We start from the raw sequence: 20730 nt of genomic DNA, 5'->3' as shown, positions 1-20730 counted from the left end.
ACTGTCTCTCTGCTACTACATTTTGTCTGCCTTGCATTTATCAACTCATACCCTCAAAGAAGGAACATGAAACATTTGCACTAACATCAAAAACAGTGTCTAAGAATTGTTTACACAAATAATCTGAAAGCAGCATTTTGTTACTGCTTGTCATTTAAAAAAATGCAACATATCTTGATATTTATGTTCAGAACAGGTTTCTCATAATGCCAAGAAAAGTAAAGCAAAGCTCTTCCATTTAAGAATTCTTCTGTCATATGAAGAAATTTGCAATGCATATGATAAGGTGTGTATGTGTGTATATATATATATATATATATATATATATATATATATATATATATATATATATATACACACATATATGAATGGAACATACAAGATACCAAAGGAAAATGTAGCCCCGATCTTTCAGTATGCTGTTTAACTCTTTCTGTGTACAAACCATCATCAGAATCAATGAAACTGATTGAAGATATCTAAATGGATAGACACTTGTGCACACCCAAAAAAATACAGTACCCTATCTTTCTCTGATCTGTTCAACTGTTTTGTAAATTAACTTCAGTCTCTACCTACCTCAACTAATCTCTAACTGAAAATTAAGAAATAAAATAGTATATGTAAAAAACAGGAATTTTCATATTAAGGGTCACACTAATTCATTGATAATCGAGTTCCGTGATTTTAAATATTAGCACATAATGTCAAATTCCCTCATACGTGGAAATCACTGAAGGAATTCATCTCAAGTTTGCTAACCGATAGTAAAATTAAACAGGTATTAGCTAGCTAATCAAAGTATATATATTTACAAACAAGTTTATCGACACAGAAAATACGGACATTAAAATCTGATCCTCACATCATACAAAGACATCCAATGTGAACTCGTGGACAGATAATGGCATTCTTTCAGACTGTGTCAGTACTATGACTGATTTCTGCATCAGAATTCTGCTTTTTAGCCCTGTTCTGAACTTTCGACTGAACATTCTGTTAAATACATATTTTTAGCATAGCTACATACAACATTTTTTTCTCACAAGACGGCCAGAAAAGTCTAAGCATGTCCCTTAGTGAGGAAAATCACTTATCTTTGGCAGGAAGCATACATCATGTTCTTTTCTTTGTTTTGCAGAAATTAATATGCTATTTTTCCTAAAGAACACAATCTTTTAGAAGAGGTCCAATGTTACAAAAACTCTATAGTAAAATTCCAGTGGCTTCACAAGCACTGTGGTACATTATACATGTAAGACACAAATGATACAAAAATTAATATTTCATCATGACACGAATATTATACAGATTACAAATGATAAAGTACATATTTTAGTACATTGCAGAAACACTGCCTTTCCGTCATTTAAAGTTCTCATGATTCTCCAGTGACAGTTAGTCTACTCCTCAATACTAGCAGCTTTCGGGGATATAAGGTTTCTGTAGCAGACTCCAAACCTGCAATGCAGGGTCAAATCAAAACAAGTCTTAACAACCAAAAGGCATCAGTGCATCAAGAAGTCATGATTTTTGCAACATTATTAATAATGTCATATTGCACAAGTCTGGATTATAGAAGCTTTGCCTTCCCAATGCTATTTTGCGTCTTATTTGGTTTGTACCTGTATACATAACCATATGGACGAAGGTGATATGTGAGATACTGCAAAACATACATGGTTTTAGCATCAACATAGTGGAATGATATTGCAAAGTCAGAACAGCAGCCTGGTCCCTGAAAATAAAAGAGATGAAAAGTGTTAAAAAGGAGAAAACGGGTCTTCGCAGTCCTGATAAAAAGTAGGCTACAGTTTTCTCAACAAGCATAAATGTATTTTCATGTAAATGAATGTGATGTATTTACTGAAGCAGACGAGTACAACATAAAGTAGAGTTATCTGGCACAAACATCTTAAAAAACATCCGCATCACAGCATCAGGTTCAGCAGGTAAAATTACACGCGATAGCAATTTGGATGCACAATTCAATTTTTCTGCAGCACTGTAAAACCAAGGACTTTGATTTCACAATCCATACATTCTTTCCTTTATTTAATTATCTGAAAGAGCCAAAAACATTGATATAACTTGGGAGGAAGCCCCACATTCTGTGATACTGACTTTTTTATAGCCCCTAATCAGTGAACTTCTAAATTCCAATCTTTCTAGTCCCAGTTCAACTTGCCATCTCCAGCTCTCAATTACTCTTAGCAAAATTAGACATGAGGGGAAAAAACATCTGTAGTCCACCTGCAACAAGGAACTGTCAACCTCACCCAAAATGTTCCAAGGTAGCACATATGTAACATTGTGGATGTGAGCGATTTCTCACACGCCTCCATATGCGAGCTGCTCATTCACAGCATCTTGATGCCTATGAAACCTTTAGCATACCTCCATCTGGGAATAGCTCTGGAGCAGCAACAAACCAGAAGTTCCCACTAACACACCAGAATGGCTGACGACCGGCTGCTTGAGCTTATCCTCACAAGCAATCCATCTGTGCCACAGTCCGTTACCCAAAATCCAATAGTAGTCTAATAGGAAGCAAAGACCCTTATGCTTATAAGACAGCCTTTCCACCAACATCTTTACAGGTTTCAAGATAATGCTAGCTCTGAGAAAAGCAAACACAACACTTACAACAGATGCACAAAAAGGACATACAGAAAAAAGGTAAATGGCACAATTTAGGCTTTCAAATACTTCAAGAAACTCTAACTTTAAGGAATAAACTTTATTCAAACCATGCACAAAAATTTGTGCATGTTGTGAGTGTGAATTCATGGCAGCGAGTACAAATGGAGAGAGAGAGAGAGAGTAATTTATTAAAACCGTCTCCTAAGGGGGTGAGGGTTTGCAAAAAAGGCAATTAAAAGCTACCTAGCAGAACGTCTGCAAGCTGTCCAGTGGCAAAACCAACTCTCCCCCTCTGCTCCCAGTTCTCTTAGGGGCTCCACAAGGTTCCATTCTTGGACCTCTATGTTTCTCTATATTCACCAACCAGCTCAGTACCTCCACACCACACGCCTCTGCAGTACAACATGTGGATGACTCCACCCTAATATATGCAGCCCCCACACTACAAGACCTCCATACCATTTTTCAAAATTCCTTCCAATTTGTCATGGCTCACTAACTTTCAACTCATTTTGAATCCCAACAAAACTAAGCTCCTTCTCTTTATCCCAACAAGATCCTCCCTCAGCTTCACAGAGGCCATTTACCATCTTGTCTAAAAATAAAAATATGATTACCCCCAATAACACACACTAAACTTGGGGTAGGAATCGACATTAACCTGAAATTGAATATACACATAGCCCAAACCATCAAAAAGGTCCACAAGAAACTAGGTCTTCTATACAGAAATAATTTCTGACAAGAAACACACAAACTTCTAAAGCCCGCACATACCTGTTATCAACCCTCCTACACCTCCCCAATATTAACCAACCTCCGCAAAACAGACTCAAATTGGAATTTTGTTATAATGTTAATAAATAATAATAATATTATGTATTGTACATAATTTCTATGTTATATGGTATACCTAGTGAATGGGAAGGTTACCATCTATACCTACTTTCACATTTAATATTCTTAACGCTAAAGGTTTTATTAGCAATGGCTATGTAATATATAGTTGGTTATGTCTATATTTACTTTTTAGATAGTTCTATTAGCTTTTATTTAGTGAAGCTAACTAAGTTTTACATTGATGTGATGAAATAGTGATTACTTAATGGGCGATTAATTACGCTATAAGGTGCGTCTAATTTTATTCAACTGAGTTAGTATGGAGTGTATATATAGCAGGAAGTCTGAATTATTTGGTGAAATCTGAGGAAGCATGCCTTGGCAGCACGTGAAAGCGCTTATTTATATGCAATAGACTTTGTTTTATGTTTTATTTCATGGTGGTCCTATCCTGTTTTTTCCTAATATTAAGTTTTCTTTTTCTGGAGTTGGGCCTTTGGACGGCAGCAGAACCTTTTTATAAAATCTTGCTATAATAAAATACCACAGTTTGCAACTGATGCTTCCTATAGGTCACATCGCTGTACATCTCAAACAACTGAATTGGTTTGAACTTGCTCAGCTTCTACACTTTGAGTTAACCTTTGCACACAAAATTCTCCTCCAACCTGATAAACCCCCATGCACCTAAACCTACACCTTCTAGATACCACCAAAGCCAACAACCATGCTGGGAATTCACTCTTTTCAAACTACATTCCTAAAATCTTCCAACCTTAATAACCTAAAACAGCTCTATTACACAATTTAAAAAGCTCCTAAGGTCTCCTTAGTAGACACCTAGCTATTTTCCGGAAACACTCCTGGATAGACCCTCCTTAGTCTCTCTGAAAATTATTGGCCTAAAAATGAAATAAAACAAAATATCCCATTGTTAGCATCAGCTACATCTATAGGGTAATAGCCTTCAGTATTGCTGAATTGTAATTTACTCAGCATGATGTACAGTCATGTTTCTAAGAACTGTATTAGTTATGTATCTCTTATTTTGCTATCAAACTAGATACCTCCTATAGGTTTGTTAACTTCTGTTTAGTCTGCAACTGACACTGCTGCTTTTCCATACATATTTGTGAATCTCGTGTTCTTTCTTTCTTTCTTACATGCTTATGTATATTTAACTTGTATTTTGCATTTCTGAACTTGTTCTTTTATTGGAGCTTTTCTCCCTGGGCCTCTGCTGAAAAAAGAACTTGTGTCCAGTCGGTCTTTCCCAGTTAACAAATGTAAAATAAAATAAATAAAAAAAATGCAACAGGCAGTTGATCGCTTGGCATAATGGCGTACACCAACACATTAGCAGGGATTAACAGGCTAAGACAATTGATCCTCAAGTGTTAATGTAGAATAGGCGTCAGAACAGACAGCAGTTTGAAGTCTGCATCTCGTGAGCAGCTAAGTTAATATTTTACTGCTTATAAAGTTGGGAGCCTTCCTAAATAATTAGCAGCCTTAGCACAACTGCAACTTAGCAAAACCTGTCCTCAAGCAGTAAGCTACTGTCATGACAACTTGATACATGAATGCTACTGGACAGGTGGAGAGCTTTATGAGCCGACTGGCAGACAGCATGGTAGGTTTCACAGAGGATTATGATCAGGTTTGACTTGCTTATCATGTGCTCAAGATATGGATGTCAAGAAGAAAATTGACAGGTGAACCTTGGCATTTATGCAGAGAACACATAATATTAAGGCACCACTGGAGATCTGATTATAGTTCTTCGCAGTGCATGCAGCTGTCTGCTACATGTTGTGCTAGCTTTGAAAACCAGTAATGCAGTTAGGAACCGCTTTACATCTTTGTCTGTTCACTGTAAGGGAAGCGTCTAGTTCCCAAATACCTTTTTAGTGAGTGTGATGTTGTAGACAGCATGCAGAAACTGAGTTGTAATTACCCCGTTTCATTTTCTGCTGCTGTTATTCACTGGTCAGTACTGAGAGCTCTTAATGATTAGTACCAGACACAATATTAACACCGCATAGAGGCCTGCTTAACAATTGTTAAGCACTTCTAAGCTTCAAAATTGTGTCTCACACCATAGTAGCATTGAACCAGGGTGTCATTTACCTGGTATCAGAGTGTAATAACAGTGCTCTATGCACTATATATTTACTATGAACGACAGGTTATCAAGACAATTACTGTGATCATTTTAGCTGTTCAGTGCAACTACAGCAACAAAACTATGACCTTTACAGTGCCCTTTACTGCAAACACTTAATCTGTATATGGGAACTCAAAACACACTACACTAAGCTGCCGTTTATCTCAGCATGGCCAGCTTTGTACTGGAACCATGACACAATCATGGGAACCCTGATACTTTAGAAAGTAAACTGACACTGAAGCCAAACAAATCTCCAGCAAATTTCAAAATTTTAAATCCACTGCCAAAATCCGCAGTTTTATCTTTAAACCATTTAAGCCCACCTTGCACTTCTCACATTCCTGCTACTTACCCAAACTAACTCTCGAAATTGCTGTACCACAGAATAGCAGGTTACTTCAAGATGCACCAACCTCAGATTTAGCATACATTGCTTCGATGTTTGCACTTTTAGTTCTGCTATTCCAAGAACCTTATGTTCAGAGCTTGAAATCTCAACAGGCACCGCCTTAGCACTGGTATTCTTTTAGCCACAAGTACCTCCTATGGCTAAGCAAACAATTTTATGAAATGGGCCTAAAGTCTCAAGTGTCTTTTTCCTTCCTCTTAAACTATCCATCAGCTTTCTACCATTACTCAGACCTACGTGTTTTTTTTTTTTTAAGTCACCTAAAATCCATGCCTGGTTTTACTTGTAGTACTGTCCACCATACTTTTACTAAAATCCATGCCTGGTTTTACTGTAGTACTGTCCTCCACACTCTTATTACTCTCAGAAAATGGCATAAAGAGAAACCAGCTGAAGCACTTTTAAAAACAAATTTTCATCTTATATGTAATAATGCCACTTTATTAAATTATTCAACACTATTTCCAGTTCTTTAATTTCGTCTTTCTTAGCTTTTTTACTAACTTTTATTTTTCTTTCCTCTGTTTTTTCCCCACTGTCATTCTCTTCTACTTCAGCTACACCTATTAATGTACTTTTATTGTTACATTAATTCTGCAGTTATGTTACCACAGTATTTTTATAAATATATATGTTTTGCACTCTCTGAGATTTTCTCTCTGGGACTCCGTTGAAAAGGGACTTATCTACCTGACTGGACTACCCCAGTAAACAAAAGTGAAATAAATAAAACAAATATCACAAAGACAACAAACATAAAAAAAACTTTCAAGTAAAACACGTTTTATATAAAGCACACAGCCAACCCAAAAAACAAAACAATTACAAATTACTTCAAAAGCACTTACTCACAAAACCTACTTTTCAATTTAGAAAAGTCCCACTGACGCAAAGTTCCATAAAATACAGCTGTGTAAGAACAGTAGAAGTCTTACTTTTGACTGTTGTAATATTCTTTACTAAAGAGAATTCCTACCAAGGATAGATTTTCATCTGGGCAGCTTACTAAAGTTTTAGGCCCTTCCAAGCACCGTACATCAGATACATGTCCTACATCCAGAACATAAGTGACAAATGAGCACTTAATCCTGAAAACTGAATTGCCCCAGGATAACCAGAGCAACACAACAAAACCAGAAAAGAACAACATGTACATCCAGAAACCAGAGAATGAAGGACCCTTCAGCTTCAGCGTAAGAAAAAAGAAACAAAGAAGGGGGAAGGAGGGAGGGAGGAACGGAATGCTACAACAGTGAAAACAGGACATCTACTTTTACGAAAAGTTGTTACACAACTGTACTAGGTCCTTCGTTCTCACCGGTACATACTCCTTACTAAAGGGAGAGTACAAAAGCTACTATAGACGATGGGAAGAGGAAGCAACTATAGAGCTCTACAAAAAAAAAAAAAAACATGAAGCATGGCCACGGCAAATCCAGCTCCAGCCCTTGATATTTCATCTAGCTTGTTATGTTTAGTAACCTATGTACAGAAGAACAAGCAGCAGCTTCCAAAATGGATCTGGTACGCAGACCCTTGCAAAAAGCACCAGAAGAAGCCACCACAGTGGTATAACGTGCATGAACTGAAGAAGAAAGCTGCTTACCATGAAAATAGCAAAAATAAATGGCCTCAGAAATCCAAGAGGATATTGTTTGCTTAGAAAAAGCTAAACCCAATTTCTTGGAAAGATAAGAAACCAAAAAACTGCTCAAATTTCCTTAGATCTTTTGTCTTATCCAAATAATATCTGAAATGTCTACTCAAAATATAAGGTGTGCAGAATCCTTTTACCAGCATTCCAAGGGGAAGAAGGAAGGTGAATGGACCGATTTAAGAACAAGTCACTGACCACCCTGGGCATAAAAAAGGACTGGTGTAGAGAGATACTTCTACTCTATAGAAAACAAAAAAGGGAGAACAGCCATGGCGACCTGGAGTTCAGGGTAACAGCTACCAACAAAACTACAAATACAGAAATTGAGAAGTAGAAGAAGCTGCAGGTTCAAGGAAGGCTGAGTCTGTGTAAGAACTTTTCCAAAATAAAAATTCAGGTCCCAAGAAGGCAGAAAGGGGCTTTCTCAGGGGCCTAATATGAAGCATGCCTTTCAAAAAGTTGAGAAAAAAGTGGCATATCCAAAGACAGACAACCAAAAATGGCTGTCAAATGAGATTTAAGAGATGGATATGCCAGTCCAGAATTGTGCAGCTCACACAGATAAGAAAGAACAGTAGAAATACCCATTAAAACAGGGTCCTGTTCATACCTGTTGCATCAAACAGAACATTTTTTCCACTTAATCATAGAGGATTTTCTTGTAATGGGCTTTCCGTCTTTCAAAACCTGAAGCACATCCTCAGTCAAATGGTGTCTAAAAGGAATCAAAATGCTACAGTTCAGAGTCAATTTCAGGGTAAGCAGATGAGGATAAATGAAAGAGCCCTCGTCTTGTGTGAGGCTTGGATTCAGAGATATTTGACAAATCCACCACAGAAATTCCTATTTGAGAAAAAGCAAGAGATAGATGGGGAATTTCAAAGGAAGACAATGGTGAAGCCAAATTACCTTCAGATACCACTGAAGCTTCGTCATGTGAAGTCTGATGAAAAGCACCATAGGAATGGTGGAAGCCATGTACCCCCGAACCCACAGAAGGTGACCCTGGGAGAAGGAAGAGAAGCAATCACAGGCACGGTCTGAATCCTACATCCCAGGAAAACGTAATCCTGTGAAGGGGTCAGATTATGTGGTCTGAATCCTACATCCCAGGAAAACGTAATCCTGTGAAGGGGTCAGATTATGTGTCAACAATGAGGGAGAACCCCATCTGAATCCTACATCCCAGGAAAATGTAATCCTGTGAAGGGGTCAGATTAAGTGTCAACAATGAGGGAGAACCCCATTTGAATCCTACATCCCAGGAAAACGTAATCCTGTGAAGGGGTCAGATTATGTGTCAACAATGAGGGAGAACCCCATCTGAATCCTACATCCCAGGAAAACGTAATCCTGTGAAGGGGTCAGATTAAGTGTCAACAATGAGGGAGAACCCCATCTGAATCCTACATCCCAGGAAAACGTAATCCTGTGAAGGGGTCAGATTATGTGTCAACAATGAGGGAGAACCCCATCTGAATCCTACATCCCAGGAAAACGTAATCCTGTGAAGGGGTCAGATTATGTGTCAACAATGAGGGAGAACCCCATCTGAATCCTACATCCCAGGAAAACGTAATCCTGTGAAGGGGTCAGATTGAGTGTCAACAATGAGGGAGAACCCCAGAATTCAAAGCAGAAGAATGAATCTAGACTCTGAAGAAGAAGCTACTGGGAAGGAGCTTGAATGAGAAGGTTATCCAGATTGGGAAAAATGTGGATACCGTGGAGTCTGCAGTAAGCTATGACTACAGCCAGAGATTTTGTAAAGACTCTCAGAGCTGTAAAAACACCAAAAGGCAAAGCAGAGAACTAGTAATGTTAAGAAGAAACCGAACCATAAAATTTTCCTGAAGACAAGGTGAATAGGAATGTAGACATAAGCATCCTCCAAGTCCAGAGAGTCCAGGTAGGCCTGCAGAAGCAGTAAGGGAAACAGGGACTGGAGGGACAGCATTTTGAAAGAGGGGACTTTCAGAAAAGCTTTGAGAAGGGAGAGGTCCAGAATTAACTTCCAACAGCTCTCCTTTCTGGGTACCAAGAACATCTTGGATTAGAAACCTGTGCCTCTCTGGATTGGAGGAAGAGGGTGAACAGTTGTCTGAGCTGAAAGGCCCTGAATGACCCTGGATATTTATTTATTCATTTATTTTCAGTTTGATTACCGGGGAAGTCCACTGGGCCAAGAAGTGCCCATTTTCAGTGGAGGCCCGGGGAGAAAAGCTCCATAAGCAATACAATACAATAAAGGTTACAAAATACAATAAAGGTTACGTAATGTTAGAGGTAAAATACAAGAGTAAGATTCATACATTCAGGAAACTGCAAAAACGTAATATACATCATAAGACAGCGCAAACAGAATATTTTTTTTTTTCAATGGACTTCAGATGTTTACAATATTTACATACTTGGAGTTAATTAAAGTCTGCTAGTTCTGATTTTTGGAGGAATAGAAATAAGCTTGAGAGTATAGTGGAGCAGGAGCATGGAGAGCTTAGTGGAGAGAATCCCTAGAATTTATGTAGGGTGAAAGCAGGAGCATTTCCATTTGGAAGATAGGTGTAGGAAAAGTTGGCTCTTGAAGGATTCAGTGTTAGGACTAGTCCTAAGTGAAGGAGGGAGAGAGTTCCATTTTTTACCTAGAGAGAAGGAGAGTAAAAGCTGGCCAGCGGGACGTTTGGGTTTGTGAATGGAGATTAGGTTTTGGTGTTCAGATCTCAGAGGTCTGTTTGGGATGTATGGGGGAAGGATGTTCGTTAAGGCTGGGCATTTATCTGGGAAGAATATTAATTTGTGAGCGGTGGTTAGCTGGAGATAGTCTAGGTGGTTAGGGAGTTCTAACCAGTTCAGAGATTGTAGGCTAAGGCAGTGGTGAGTTGAGGTTTTGGATTTAGTGGCAAAGTTAGTGATCTTATTATAGCAAGCTTCAAGTTTAGAGGTGTTGGAAGCAGACAGACTGGTTAGAAGAGGGGCTCCATATAGAAGAGAGGGTAGGAGATAGGTAATTGCCAGGGTATGCCTAGAGGAGTTGGAAAGAAATTGATTATTCCTATATAGCACACCTAGCTTTTGGTGGGTTTTCTTTATGTTTTGTTGTATGTGGAGATCGAATTTGAGGTGTTCGTCTATGGTAATGCCAAGAAGTTTTGGAGAGGGGACTACTTTTATAGCAGTGTTAGTTTGGCTTAGGACATTGAAAGCGTTTTTGTCAAAGGAGGAAACCCTGGTGGGGAGGAAAATTAATATTTTAGATTTATTGGAGTTGAGGGAGAGGTGGTTTTGGTGCATCCAGTTCTCTGTAGTGGAAAAAGCTTTTTGAGTTTAGTCTGTAGTTCAGGAATGTTGGGGGCGGCACAGACTAAGATGGAGTCATCAGCGTATTGGATGACTGTAGTGTCAGGGATGACAGTGTGAAGGTTATTTATAAAGATGTTGAAAAGCATGGGTCCGAGGATGGACCCCTGAGGAATGCCAGTAGGTGTAGGTAAGAAGGAAGAGGTGGAGTTCTTCCATCTGACAGCTTGAGATCTGTCAGATAGGTAAAGTACAGTTTTGTACCTACCATAAATATAGATGTTTGTGTGTATACACTGCTGCAGTCATTACACTTGGGTTATCCTGCCGTCAGGCAGTTCCCCAGTCAGCTTGAGTTCCAAAGTCTTGGTCCGGCATCGGTTGCTGTCGCTTCCTCCCTGACGTCAGTGCGACAGGGGTATATAAGATGCAGCCGACGCCATTTTCTTCAGTTTTTCTTGCCCCAGATGTCAGGTGCCCCCAATTAGGTAGGCAATTCAAATTGCTAATAAAACATAAGTAAGAAAAGCAAACAACAACTTTCAGTTACTAGCAAATACACCCCATAGGTAGTAAAGGGTAAATAACCTAGTTACGCACCAGCAGTAAAGAGGGAAAGGAGGGAGGGTAACCTGGACTGCAGCAGTGTTTACACTCAAACATCTACATTTATGGTAGGTACAAAACTGTACTATGTTCATCGTGTTACACTGCTGCAGTCATTACACTTGGGTAGAATCCCAAAGCTGAGGTAGGGTGGCTGGTACTATAATGCATTTGGGGTGGCTATAAGGCCCTGCAGCACTGCAGAGGCGAAGCCAGCTCTGGATTTGGAGTATAGAGGCAGGTGGTAATGCTTGGTAAAGGTATGCACAGAGCTCCATGTTGCTGCTTCCAAAATATCCTTGGTAGGTACTCCTCTGAGGTAGCCCGTTGAAGTGGCTGTTGCCCTGGTGGAATGAGATCTAATGCTGGTAGGCACAGGTTTTCCATGGTGTGTATAGTAGAAATGTATGCAATGTCCTATCCATTTGGAAATAGTCTGTTTTGAAATGGCTTTTCCCTGTACTCCTGCAGCATATGTAACTAATAATTGCTCAGATTTTCTGAAAGCTTCGGTTTTGTCCAAGTAGAAGCGTAACTGCCTGTGAATGTCCAAAGAATGCAGTAGTCTCTCCCCTTTATTCTGTGGTTTTGGATAAAAAGTTGGCAAGTGAATAGTTTGGTTCAGAGGCACACTTGAAACCACCTTAGGCATAAAAGTGGGGTTAGTTCTTAAAGACACCCTGTCCTGGTGGAAAATAAGGAATGGTTCCACTGCCATTAGTGCCTGTAATTCTGAAACTCTTCGTGCTGATGTTAGTGCCAGGAGCAGAGCAGTTTTCCAAGAGATAAATTTTAATTCTGCTGTGCTAGCTGGCTCAAAAGGAAGTAAGGTCAATTTTTCCAAAACAAAGTTGAGGTCCCAAGTTGGAGTTGGTGCTCTACGGGGCGGTCTTATGTTTTTTGCCCCTCTGAGGTACTGTTTTAGCAAGGGATGAGAGAAAATTGGTGGATCCATGTTCTAGTGGGCAGAGATGGCAGAGGCATGTATTTTTATGGATGAAAAGGAAAGGCCTTTGTCCAGCATCTCAGTCAAATATTGTAGTATCTGAGGAATGTTTGGCACAAGAGGGTCAAGGCTGTGAGCCTGGTTCCAGGCACAGAATCCGAGTAGGCTTTCCTGGTACTGGGCCTTCTGGCCTCCAGGATGACATCCATAACTGCTTTGGAGAGAGGCAGTGCTTGTTTGGCTAAGTTATCTTCCATGCAGCTAGGTTTTAGGCCTTTAGCTGGCTGTGGAGTATATGATTGTTGTTCTGAGACAGCAGATGTGGTATTTGAGGCAAAATCCAGGGTGGTCCTTGTGCTCAGTTTTTTAAGATTGGGTACCAGTGCTGGCGTGGCCAGTCTGGTGCAATCAGGATCATATTTGGCTCCTCTTGCCTGGCTTTTATGAGTACTTTTGGAAGAAGAGGTAAAGGTGGGAAAGCGTATACTTGTAGGTTTTTCCAGCTGAATGAGAGGGCATCCACTTTCCATGCTTGTGGATGGTAACTCCTTGTGCAAAATTTCTGTAGCTGGCAATTCCTTGGGGATGCAAACAGATCTATGTCCGGGCTCCACCATTTTTGTGTTATCATTCTGAATATTTGTGGATTCAATTCCCATTTGTGGGGATCCATGATATTTCTGCTTAAGTCGTTTGCCAGTGTGTTTTTCTCTCCTGGCAGGAATTGTGCTTGAGGATGAATTTGATAGTTTATGGCTGTGTTCCACAAGGTCATGGCTTGTCTGCAGAGGGGGTAGGAGTGAGTGCCCCCTTGCTTGTTTATGTATCACGTAACTCTGGTGTTGTCTGTCTTTAGTAGTAGTTGTCCTGGATGCAGCAGGTCCTTGAAAGCTATAAGGGCATTTTGTACAGCTAGCATCTCTTTTTGGTTGATGTGAAGATGCCTTTGTTCTATGGGCCACTTGCCCTGAATACATTTTCCTGCCATGTGTGCTCCCCAAGCATAATCCGATGCATCTGTTGTCAGTGTTTGCCTTGCCATGGGTTGAGTAAAAGGCTGACCCTTGTTGAGGTGTCAAGCCTGAGCCCACCATCGAAACTCCTTCTGAAGGCAAGGAATTAGTGGTATAACTGTTTCCAAACTGACAGTGTTGAGACCATACACTCTTTAGGTACCATTGTAGTTTCCTCATATGCAGTCTGGCATATGGAATTAGTAGCATCCAAGATGCCATGTACCCCAAGGCCTGCAGAATTTTTCTTGCAGGGAGTTGGGTCTTTGTTGTCATCAATTGAAAGTATTGAGTCAGTTGTCCTTGCTTGTCTGGCATGAGATAAGCCATCTGGGCCATTGTGTTCAAGCTGGCACCCAGGAATATTATCTCTTGTGGGGGTACTAGTTTTGATTTCTTTTTGTTTACTGTGTACCCCAGGCAACCTAATAACTTTTTTACAAATGCCAGATACTTTAGGAGAATGTCTTTGCTCTCTGCTTGAATCAGGCAGTCGTCCAGGTACAGATGAATTTGAATTCCTCTCTGTCTGCAAAATGCAATTACTGGTGCTAGGCACTTTGTGAAGACCCTGGGCGCAGTAGATAAGCCAAAGGGCAGTGTAGAGAATTGACAGTGCATTGGAACTGATATGAATCTGAGGTATCTTCTGCAGTTTTGTCTGATAGGGACATGCAGGTATGCCTCCTTGAGGTCCAAGGTCACAAGCCAAGCTTGCTTGCCCAGCATGGGAAGAAGCTGCTGTAATGTCAACATTTTGAATTTCAGAACATCCAGGTAAGTGTTTATAGAAGAAAGATCCAGAATGGGCCTCCAGGCTTTGTCTTTTCTGGGCAGCAGAAAGAGTCTCGAGTAAAATCCTTGTCCTTGTTCCTGTGGAGGTACCTTTTGAATAGCTCCCATGTTCATAAGTGCTGTAATTTGTTTTTGAGCCTCTGCCCACTGATTTGGTGGCAGATTTGGCGTTCCTTTTAACCTTGGCAGAGTGTGAAAGTGGAACTTGTAACCTTGAGATACGATATTGAGAACCCATTTGTCTTTGGTGATCATATGCCAACTGTGATAGATAAGAGCCAGTTTTCCTCCCAAGGGGGTTGCCAAGAGAGAGATGTTTGGAAGCTGTAGTGGGAAGTCATTGGGACTGTTTTTTGTAAGGTTGGTGCCTGTCGTCCCCTTCTTTCTGGCCTGATGCACCCCATTGCCGTGGCCTGTAAGGACCTTGCGGCTGTCCTCTACCTCTTAGATGTCTGTATCTGCCCCTTTGTGGTCTATCCGTAACTGGAAAGGACCAATTCTTTGTTGGCCAGTTTCTGCTAAATCAAGGAGGCTGTACCTGTAAGAAATCCTTCACTGTTTGCATAGATTTTGCCTTATCCTCCATTTTCTTTAATACCTCTTCTGCCTTAATTCCAAATAAAACATCATGCTGCAAAGGTGCATCCAGTAGTTTACCTTTAACATGATCTGGTAACGTATGCTCTTTTAACCATGCATGTCTTCTAATGACAGAGCCTGTAACTGCTGCTCTACAGGAGGCCTCTACAGAATCAAAACCACATTGCAAAGTATGTTTTCCCACTTGTTCAGCAGCATGCAATAAATCCTGCATTTCCTTAAAATTAGGATGATCTGTATCTGAAAGCATTTTTTGTTTCAACTGAGACATCAAAAATTGCTGGTATTTTAGCATGTGAAATTAGCAATTTAAAGCTCTCATTGCTAAAGTTGCAGACGTATATACTTTTTTTCCCCATCTGTCTAATGCTCTGGATTCTTTGCTGATGATGCCTTAACCCCTTTGGGTCCTTGAGAAATAGTTTCTGGGTCTGCCACTGGGCTTTTATACAGAAATTTGTGTGAGTCAGGGACTCTGCAACACCTGTCTGGTTTAACTGGAGCTGGAGGTAAGGAATCAGTATTTAAGCTGGATTCAGTATACACATCATCCACAATATCTAACACTGGCAAAACAGCAAGGGGTCTGTGTTGAGGCAATAGTAGGAATTCTCTGAGCCTTTTCTTGGATGGTGAGTAATCCTGGCCTTCCCAATGGAAATGCTCCCTCATGGTGTGTAAAGTTTCCTCAAAAGAGTAGCCCTCTGGTGGAGAGGCTGATGGAATTGATTCCTCAGCATCAGAATCCTCATAAGGGGGTAAAGAATAACCTAGGTCTGAGGATGAATCTGAGGAAATGGACACCTGGTCGGATGAGTCATAATCTGCATCCTGTCTATGCCTTTTATCAGGAGGGGGATGGGACCCCCTGATCAGAGTGATTAGATCTTCGGCCATTTTGAGCATTTGTTTCTTAGGCATGGAGGCCTGTCCTGGAGACTGTATTTGTTTCTTTGATTTTAAAGGTGGCTTAGACTTAGAAGAGGGTTTAATGCTTAGCTGAGTAGGTCTGAAGACACCATATGAAGCTGCGGGTTGCTCATGTACTCCGGATCCCTCAGCAGGGTCGGTTTCGGTTGTCTGTAAAACTTGTGTGTCCGAGGGCCTAGCCATCTCCACTAGAGAGTCGGTGGCTGCCTGTGGTTCTGCAGAGGTGGTCGCCAGGGGCTGCGAAGGTGCCTCGCTGAAAACCAGAGAACCGGCGACTGGCCTAGAAGAGGCTTCGTCAGTTTTGGGCCTCAGATGCCTTTGTCTTTGCGCTTTTTATGAATTGTAGTCGTTGGAAGTTCCGACGGCATGGTGTAATTAAATTTTCTGCCAAAGTAATGTCGGGCAAAATCAAACCGATGTTTAGTAGTGCGCTTGTTAAACCTAGCACAAAACCAACAACCAGTGACGTCGTGGTCTGGGCCTAGGCATGGGATACAATAAGAATGGAAATCCTTAAGAGGTATTTGCTTCCCACAAGAAATACAGTTATTAACTTTTACTGACATTGGTCTGAGGCAAGAAAAAGTTTCCCCAATGGGGTACTTAGCTTTGTAGAAGACTTCGGTTCTGGATTTGGAATGAAAATCTCAGAAGTCGGCCGACCGGCACTTGCAAACTGCTTTTGCTTCGGGCACCGCGCGGCAAGAAAGACTGAAGAAAATGGCGTCGGCTGCATCTTATATACCCCTGTCGCACTGACGTCAGGGAGGAAGCGACAGCAACTGATGCCGGACCAAGACTTTGGAACTCAGGCCGACTGGGGAACCGCTTGATGGCAGGATAACCCAAGTGTAATGACTGTAGCAGTGTAGCACGATGAACATCTGGAGAACCAGGATAGAGTATTAGGGGAGAGATTAAGGTTGGCGAGATGAGAGAGAAGGTGCATATGGGAGATGGTGTTGAAGGCTTTAGATAGATCTAGCAGTACTGTGGATACAATAAGTCCAGTATCTCGGGCTTGAATAACAGGAGAAAAATTAAGAAACTGATAATGTGGAGATTGAGGAATCTCTGATAAGGGTGGGTGGGATTTCCAAACCATGAAGTAACTGTTTTGTTTTACAGGAGGAACCCAAGAACCCGTGGTGATCTGCTGCCAGGTGGGATAGAGTAATCTGGCCGAGGGGCAGGGAAGGGTGAATGTCAATAGAAGCAGATTTGTCTGGCCATGTGTGCTTTTGACCTCTACATTCCTGGGTAGGTTTATCAGGAAACACCATTTTGGGACATCTCTTACTCTTAAGGGATGTTTCTGCTGCCTATGGACAAAGGAGTATTTAGAAGGATAATTCCTTTGAAACTTAGGGAGAGAAGAAAGAAGAAACGGAGGTCTATTTGAGGTCCTGCACAACTTCCCTTTATCCTGTAAAATGTTAAATAGCTCTGCAGCAGTAGAACCATACAGATTCTGAGTGACCAAGGCAGCATCCAGCAACTTGGCTAAAAGATCTACATGAAGAGTCTGTAACTAAGCCAGTAGTACAAGCAGCATTGCAGCTGCAGTTAATAGAATGAAAAGACACCAGAGAAGTAGAACTCAATAAAAGATAGGAGAAGTCTTAGCTTTGGAATCAATTAGTCAAAATAACTCCAAGTTTAGACAGAAGAGCCAGCATAGAACTGATTATATGGCTCTGAAAGCCAGGGTGGCTGAGGTGTACACTTTTTCCCCAAACCTGTCTATAGCCCTACTGTCCTTGTCACAAGGGAAGTTTGGAAGAAAACAGTAATTTGGACTGTTTATCAACAGAAAGAGAAATGACTGCAGATTCAGAGGAGGGATACTTAAATAGGAAATGTTGAGCCTCAAACACCCTGTAAAACCTGCCAGTTTCTTAGCAGCAGGTAGCCTGGACTCAGAAGGCTGGGAGCAGCAGAAGCAGTGTCTACAAGGGCTTTCAACACAGGAGGGAGTACAGAAGGCCTGAGAGTTCATCAGTAAGTGGGCATAACACCGCATTTGGACTGCAGACATTTGGGAAGTCGACTGCTGAAAATGCTCCATCATTTTTAGAATGGTGTCCCCAAATGAAATCTCCTTAACAGTGGATTTTGGGGAAAAAAGTATCTCCTCCTCTGACCATAAAGCAAGAGGAAAATGGATCTGAAAAGAATATGCAACAACTCTTCCACATAATCCAAGTCCACATTTGCATCAGGAGAGTCAGACTCCCAAAGTCTTTTAGAGGGAGCGGAAGACAAAGGAACAGCAGAAGGCACTGATAACCCCTTGGAGGGTTTCAAGGCCACATGGGCCTTAAAAAAACCCTGAGTGCAATCCTGCCACTCTATGGGGATTCTTGGTCATGGGAAGAGCTACATGCTTGGTCTTTTTGTTTTTCTTCAGAGGAACCTCTGCTCTAAAAGTTTAGATGGATCAGAACCCTGCCTGACTTCAGTGAGGGAACCAGGAACCTCTTCCCTAACCAGAATCTGGGCAATCTCTCTAGGCACTTTTGATATAAATCAGCCATGGTTCTCCCTTCCTATCTGTAGCAGTTATATGCTCAGACTCAGTGGACATAAGAGAAACTAACGCTGCATCAGCCTTCGACTGTGCCTCACAGAGGAACCTGTCATAGGAAGTTTATGGTCCTTAGGTTCTTCTGCTGTCCAGCCTATACCAGATGTTTGTGGAGTCAGATGAAGTCTCTAAACTCATCTTTCAGGGTGATTGGATTCAGAAGCCATACATGCCTTGGTTGGCAACAAAAATGAAGGACAAATGGTATGAAGGATTTTGTGTATAAAAGTCTGACAAATAGCACACAGAGTGTGATTGTGGTCTGCACCTAGGTAGAAAAGTTGCTTTTCGTGTATCTTATGAGGAATCTTCCTCCCACACTCACATTTCCCCTTTCTGGATGACAATGTAAGATGGCAACACCACAAAAAGAAGGAAAAGTCCCCAAAGAGGTACTTATCTGCTGTATGCTCTGTAGCTGAAACAATGTGATGAACAACTTCACAGACTGAATTCCAAAAAAGTAACACTGAGACCGGCGTTAAAGAAATTCTGATGACTAACTGCTTATATGTCACTTATGTACCTTACATAAGGCTTTGGTATGCTGACTGGACATACACTTATCCTTGGTAGAATACCCTTTTAGTAAGGAATACTACAACAGTGACCAAGAAGGATATCAGTAATTGATCATACCTGCCATTCATTCTCCTTACCAGACGGTCAAAGCTACATCCCAGCACACCTAGGTATACTGTTTTCAAAGGAAAAAAATATGCTGACCATTAGTGGCTTCATTTACATACAAAGTCAAAATATTGTTCTTTATATTATTCCAGACATCATAGCTCCAGTTCCTTTCTTTGTGGAAAAGTAACCATCCACAAACACTAAATAACAGGAAGCCCTGTCAAGGTGCTTAGGTATGATGTCTTTGGCAGTGATATTACTGCTGCACATTTTGTTTTTGTTAGAAAATTTTAATTGATAATGTTTTTACACATACTGCAGTGTTTATATGGTTGTTTATCAGTTAAATCCCAAACCCTGGTGGCCAATGAAGCCATAGACCTAAAAAGCCTAAATTTACTTGAGGTAAAATCAGCTCCTTAACACCTTATTTGGACCATTGTCTAGTAACACCCTTAAGATTACATCAGTGGCAATATAGTACCTAGTAATAAAAGGTAAGCTACAATTATCCTAACCCTTGAGTGTTATGATGGAACCTTCCAGTGAAAATGACTAATGTCACAACATCACTCTTCACAGCTGTAATCCTAGTTATGCCATGAATTATAGCCTCACTGTGTCAAACTACAAGGTGATCCTCATTACTGGTACTCCAGCCCACTCTCAAAAACTCACTCCCGGATATGCTGGAGAGCAGTCTATACGGATCCCATGATGAATGTACCAAACTGTTATACTTAGACGTTTTCTAAATAATCCAGAAAGCAAAAGCTTGCCCATTAAGAAATATATCCACCTTCAAATTATTAACATGATTTACTAGAAAAAGATACCTCCTCAGCTATATTCACCACAGCAGAAGCATGCCCATACAGGCCTCTGAGACGACCTATAAACTATAGGACAGACCAATAGTTCCTCACAACACAGAGCAGAAAGTCACATTTCATGCCATAAATTGCATTCTCAGTACCAAGGCTGACAATAACTCCCAGTATCAATAAAAGCACCTTTATTTTATCAGTTGTTCACTGAGAATTACTATATTCTTAACATTGAGAATCACTACATTCTTAATATTGTCCTGAGTCAACCTCTTGGAAATAAGCCTACTTTGATCATCATGACGAAAGACTAAATTAAGTGCAACCATTTCTTTAGGACAGCAAAAATGTTGTAATCTGCACTAAGGTACAGAACTGATCAACAATGGCTGCATTCCTTTATGTCCTTGCTTTGGTCATAAGCATAACTCCTGGAAAGTAGAAAAGTACCCATCCAGAGACAAATGCTAAGCATGCTGCATAACAAGTCACTAGCAGAATGTTTGGTGTATACACTTTTTTAAGATCTCTTGTCATGGGCAGCAGCACAGATGGGATTTGACTCGCATCACAGCACACTAAAATGTTATAATGGAAACACTACCACTAAAATGTGATGTTAGGGACTGAACCTCAAAAGTGTAATCAAATATGTGAGTAATGCAAGTAATAGTGGCATGCACTCTTATCAAACATGAAAAAAGGTCCCAGATGGCACCACAGGAATGCCATTTCTAGTCACACCACTGTTACCCAGCAAAATTAAGTACAAGAAAG

At 40.7% G+C, this 20730-nt stretch overlaps 1 protein-coding gene across 3 annotated transcripts in view; it reads right to left on the bottom strand.

Moving 5' to 3' along the window:
- Positions 1 to 661: 661 nt before the first annotated feature.
- The window catches only part of LOC122797963 (glycoprotein-N-acetylgalactosamine 3-beta-galactosyltransferase 1-like), a 240438-nt gene continuing 220369 nt past the window's right edge, over positions 662 to 20730 (bottom strand). For all 3 annotated transcript variants that reach the window (XM_044066496.1, XM_044066493.1, XM_044066495.1), the window contains one exon: positions 662 to 1738. In XM_044066496.1, coding sequence (XP_043922431.1) covers positions 1574 to 1738 — 165 coding nt within the window. In that variant the 3' untranslated portion in view covers positions 662 to 1573. The remainder of the gene's footprint in view (positions 1739 to 20730) is intronic.

This window comes from Protopterus annectens, chromosome 3.part1 (assembly GCF_019279795.1).
Source record: "Protopterus annectens isolate FY-2018-M chromosome 3.part1, PAN1.0, whole genome shotgun sequence".
NCBI lineage: Eukaryota > Metazoa > Chordata > Ceratodontiformes > Protopteridae > Protopterus > Protopterus annectens.
Note: the sequence above shows the minus strand (reverse complement) of the source record. Positions and strands in the feature narration are given on the sequence as shown.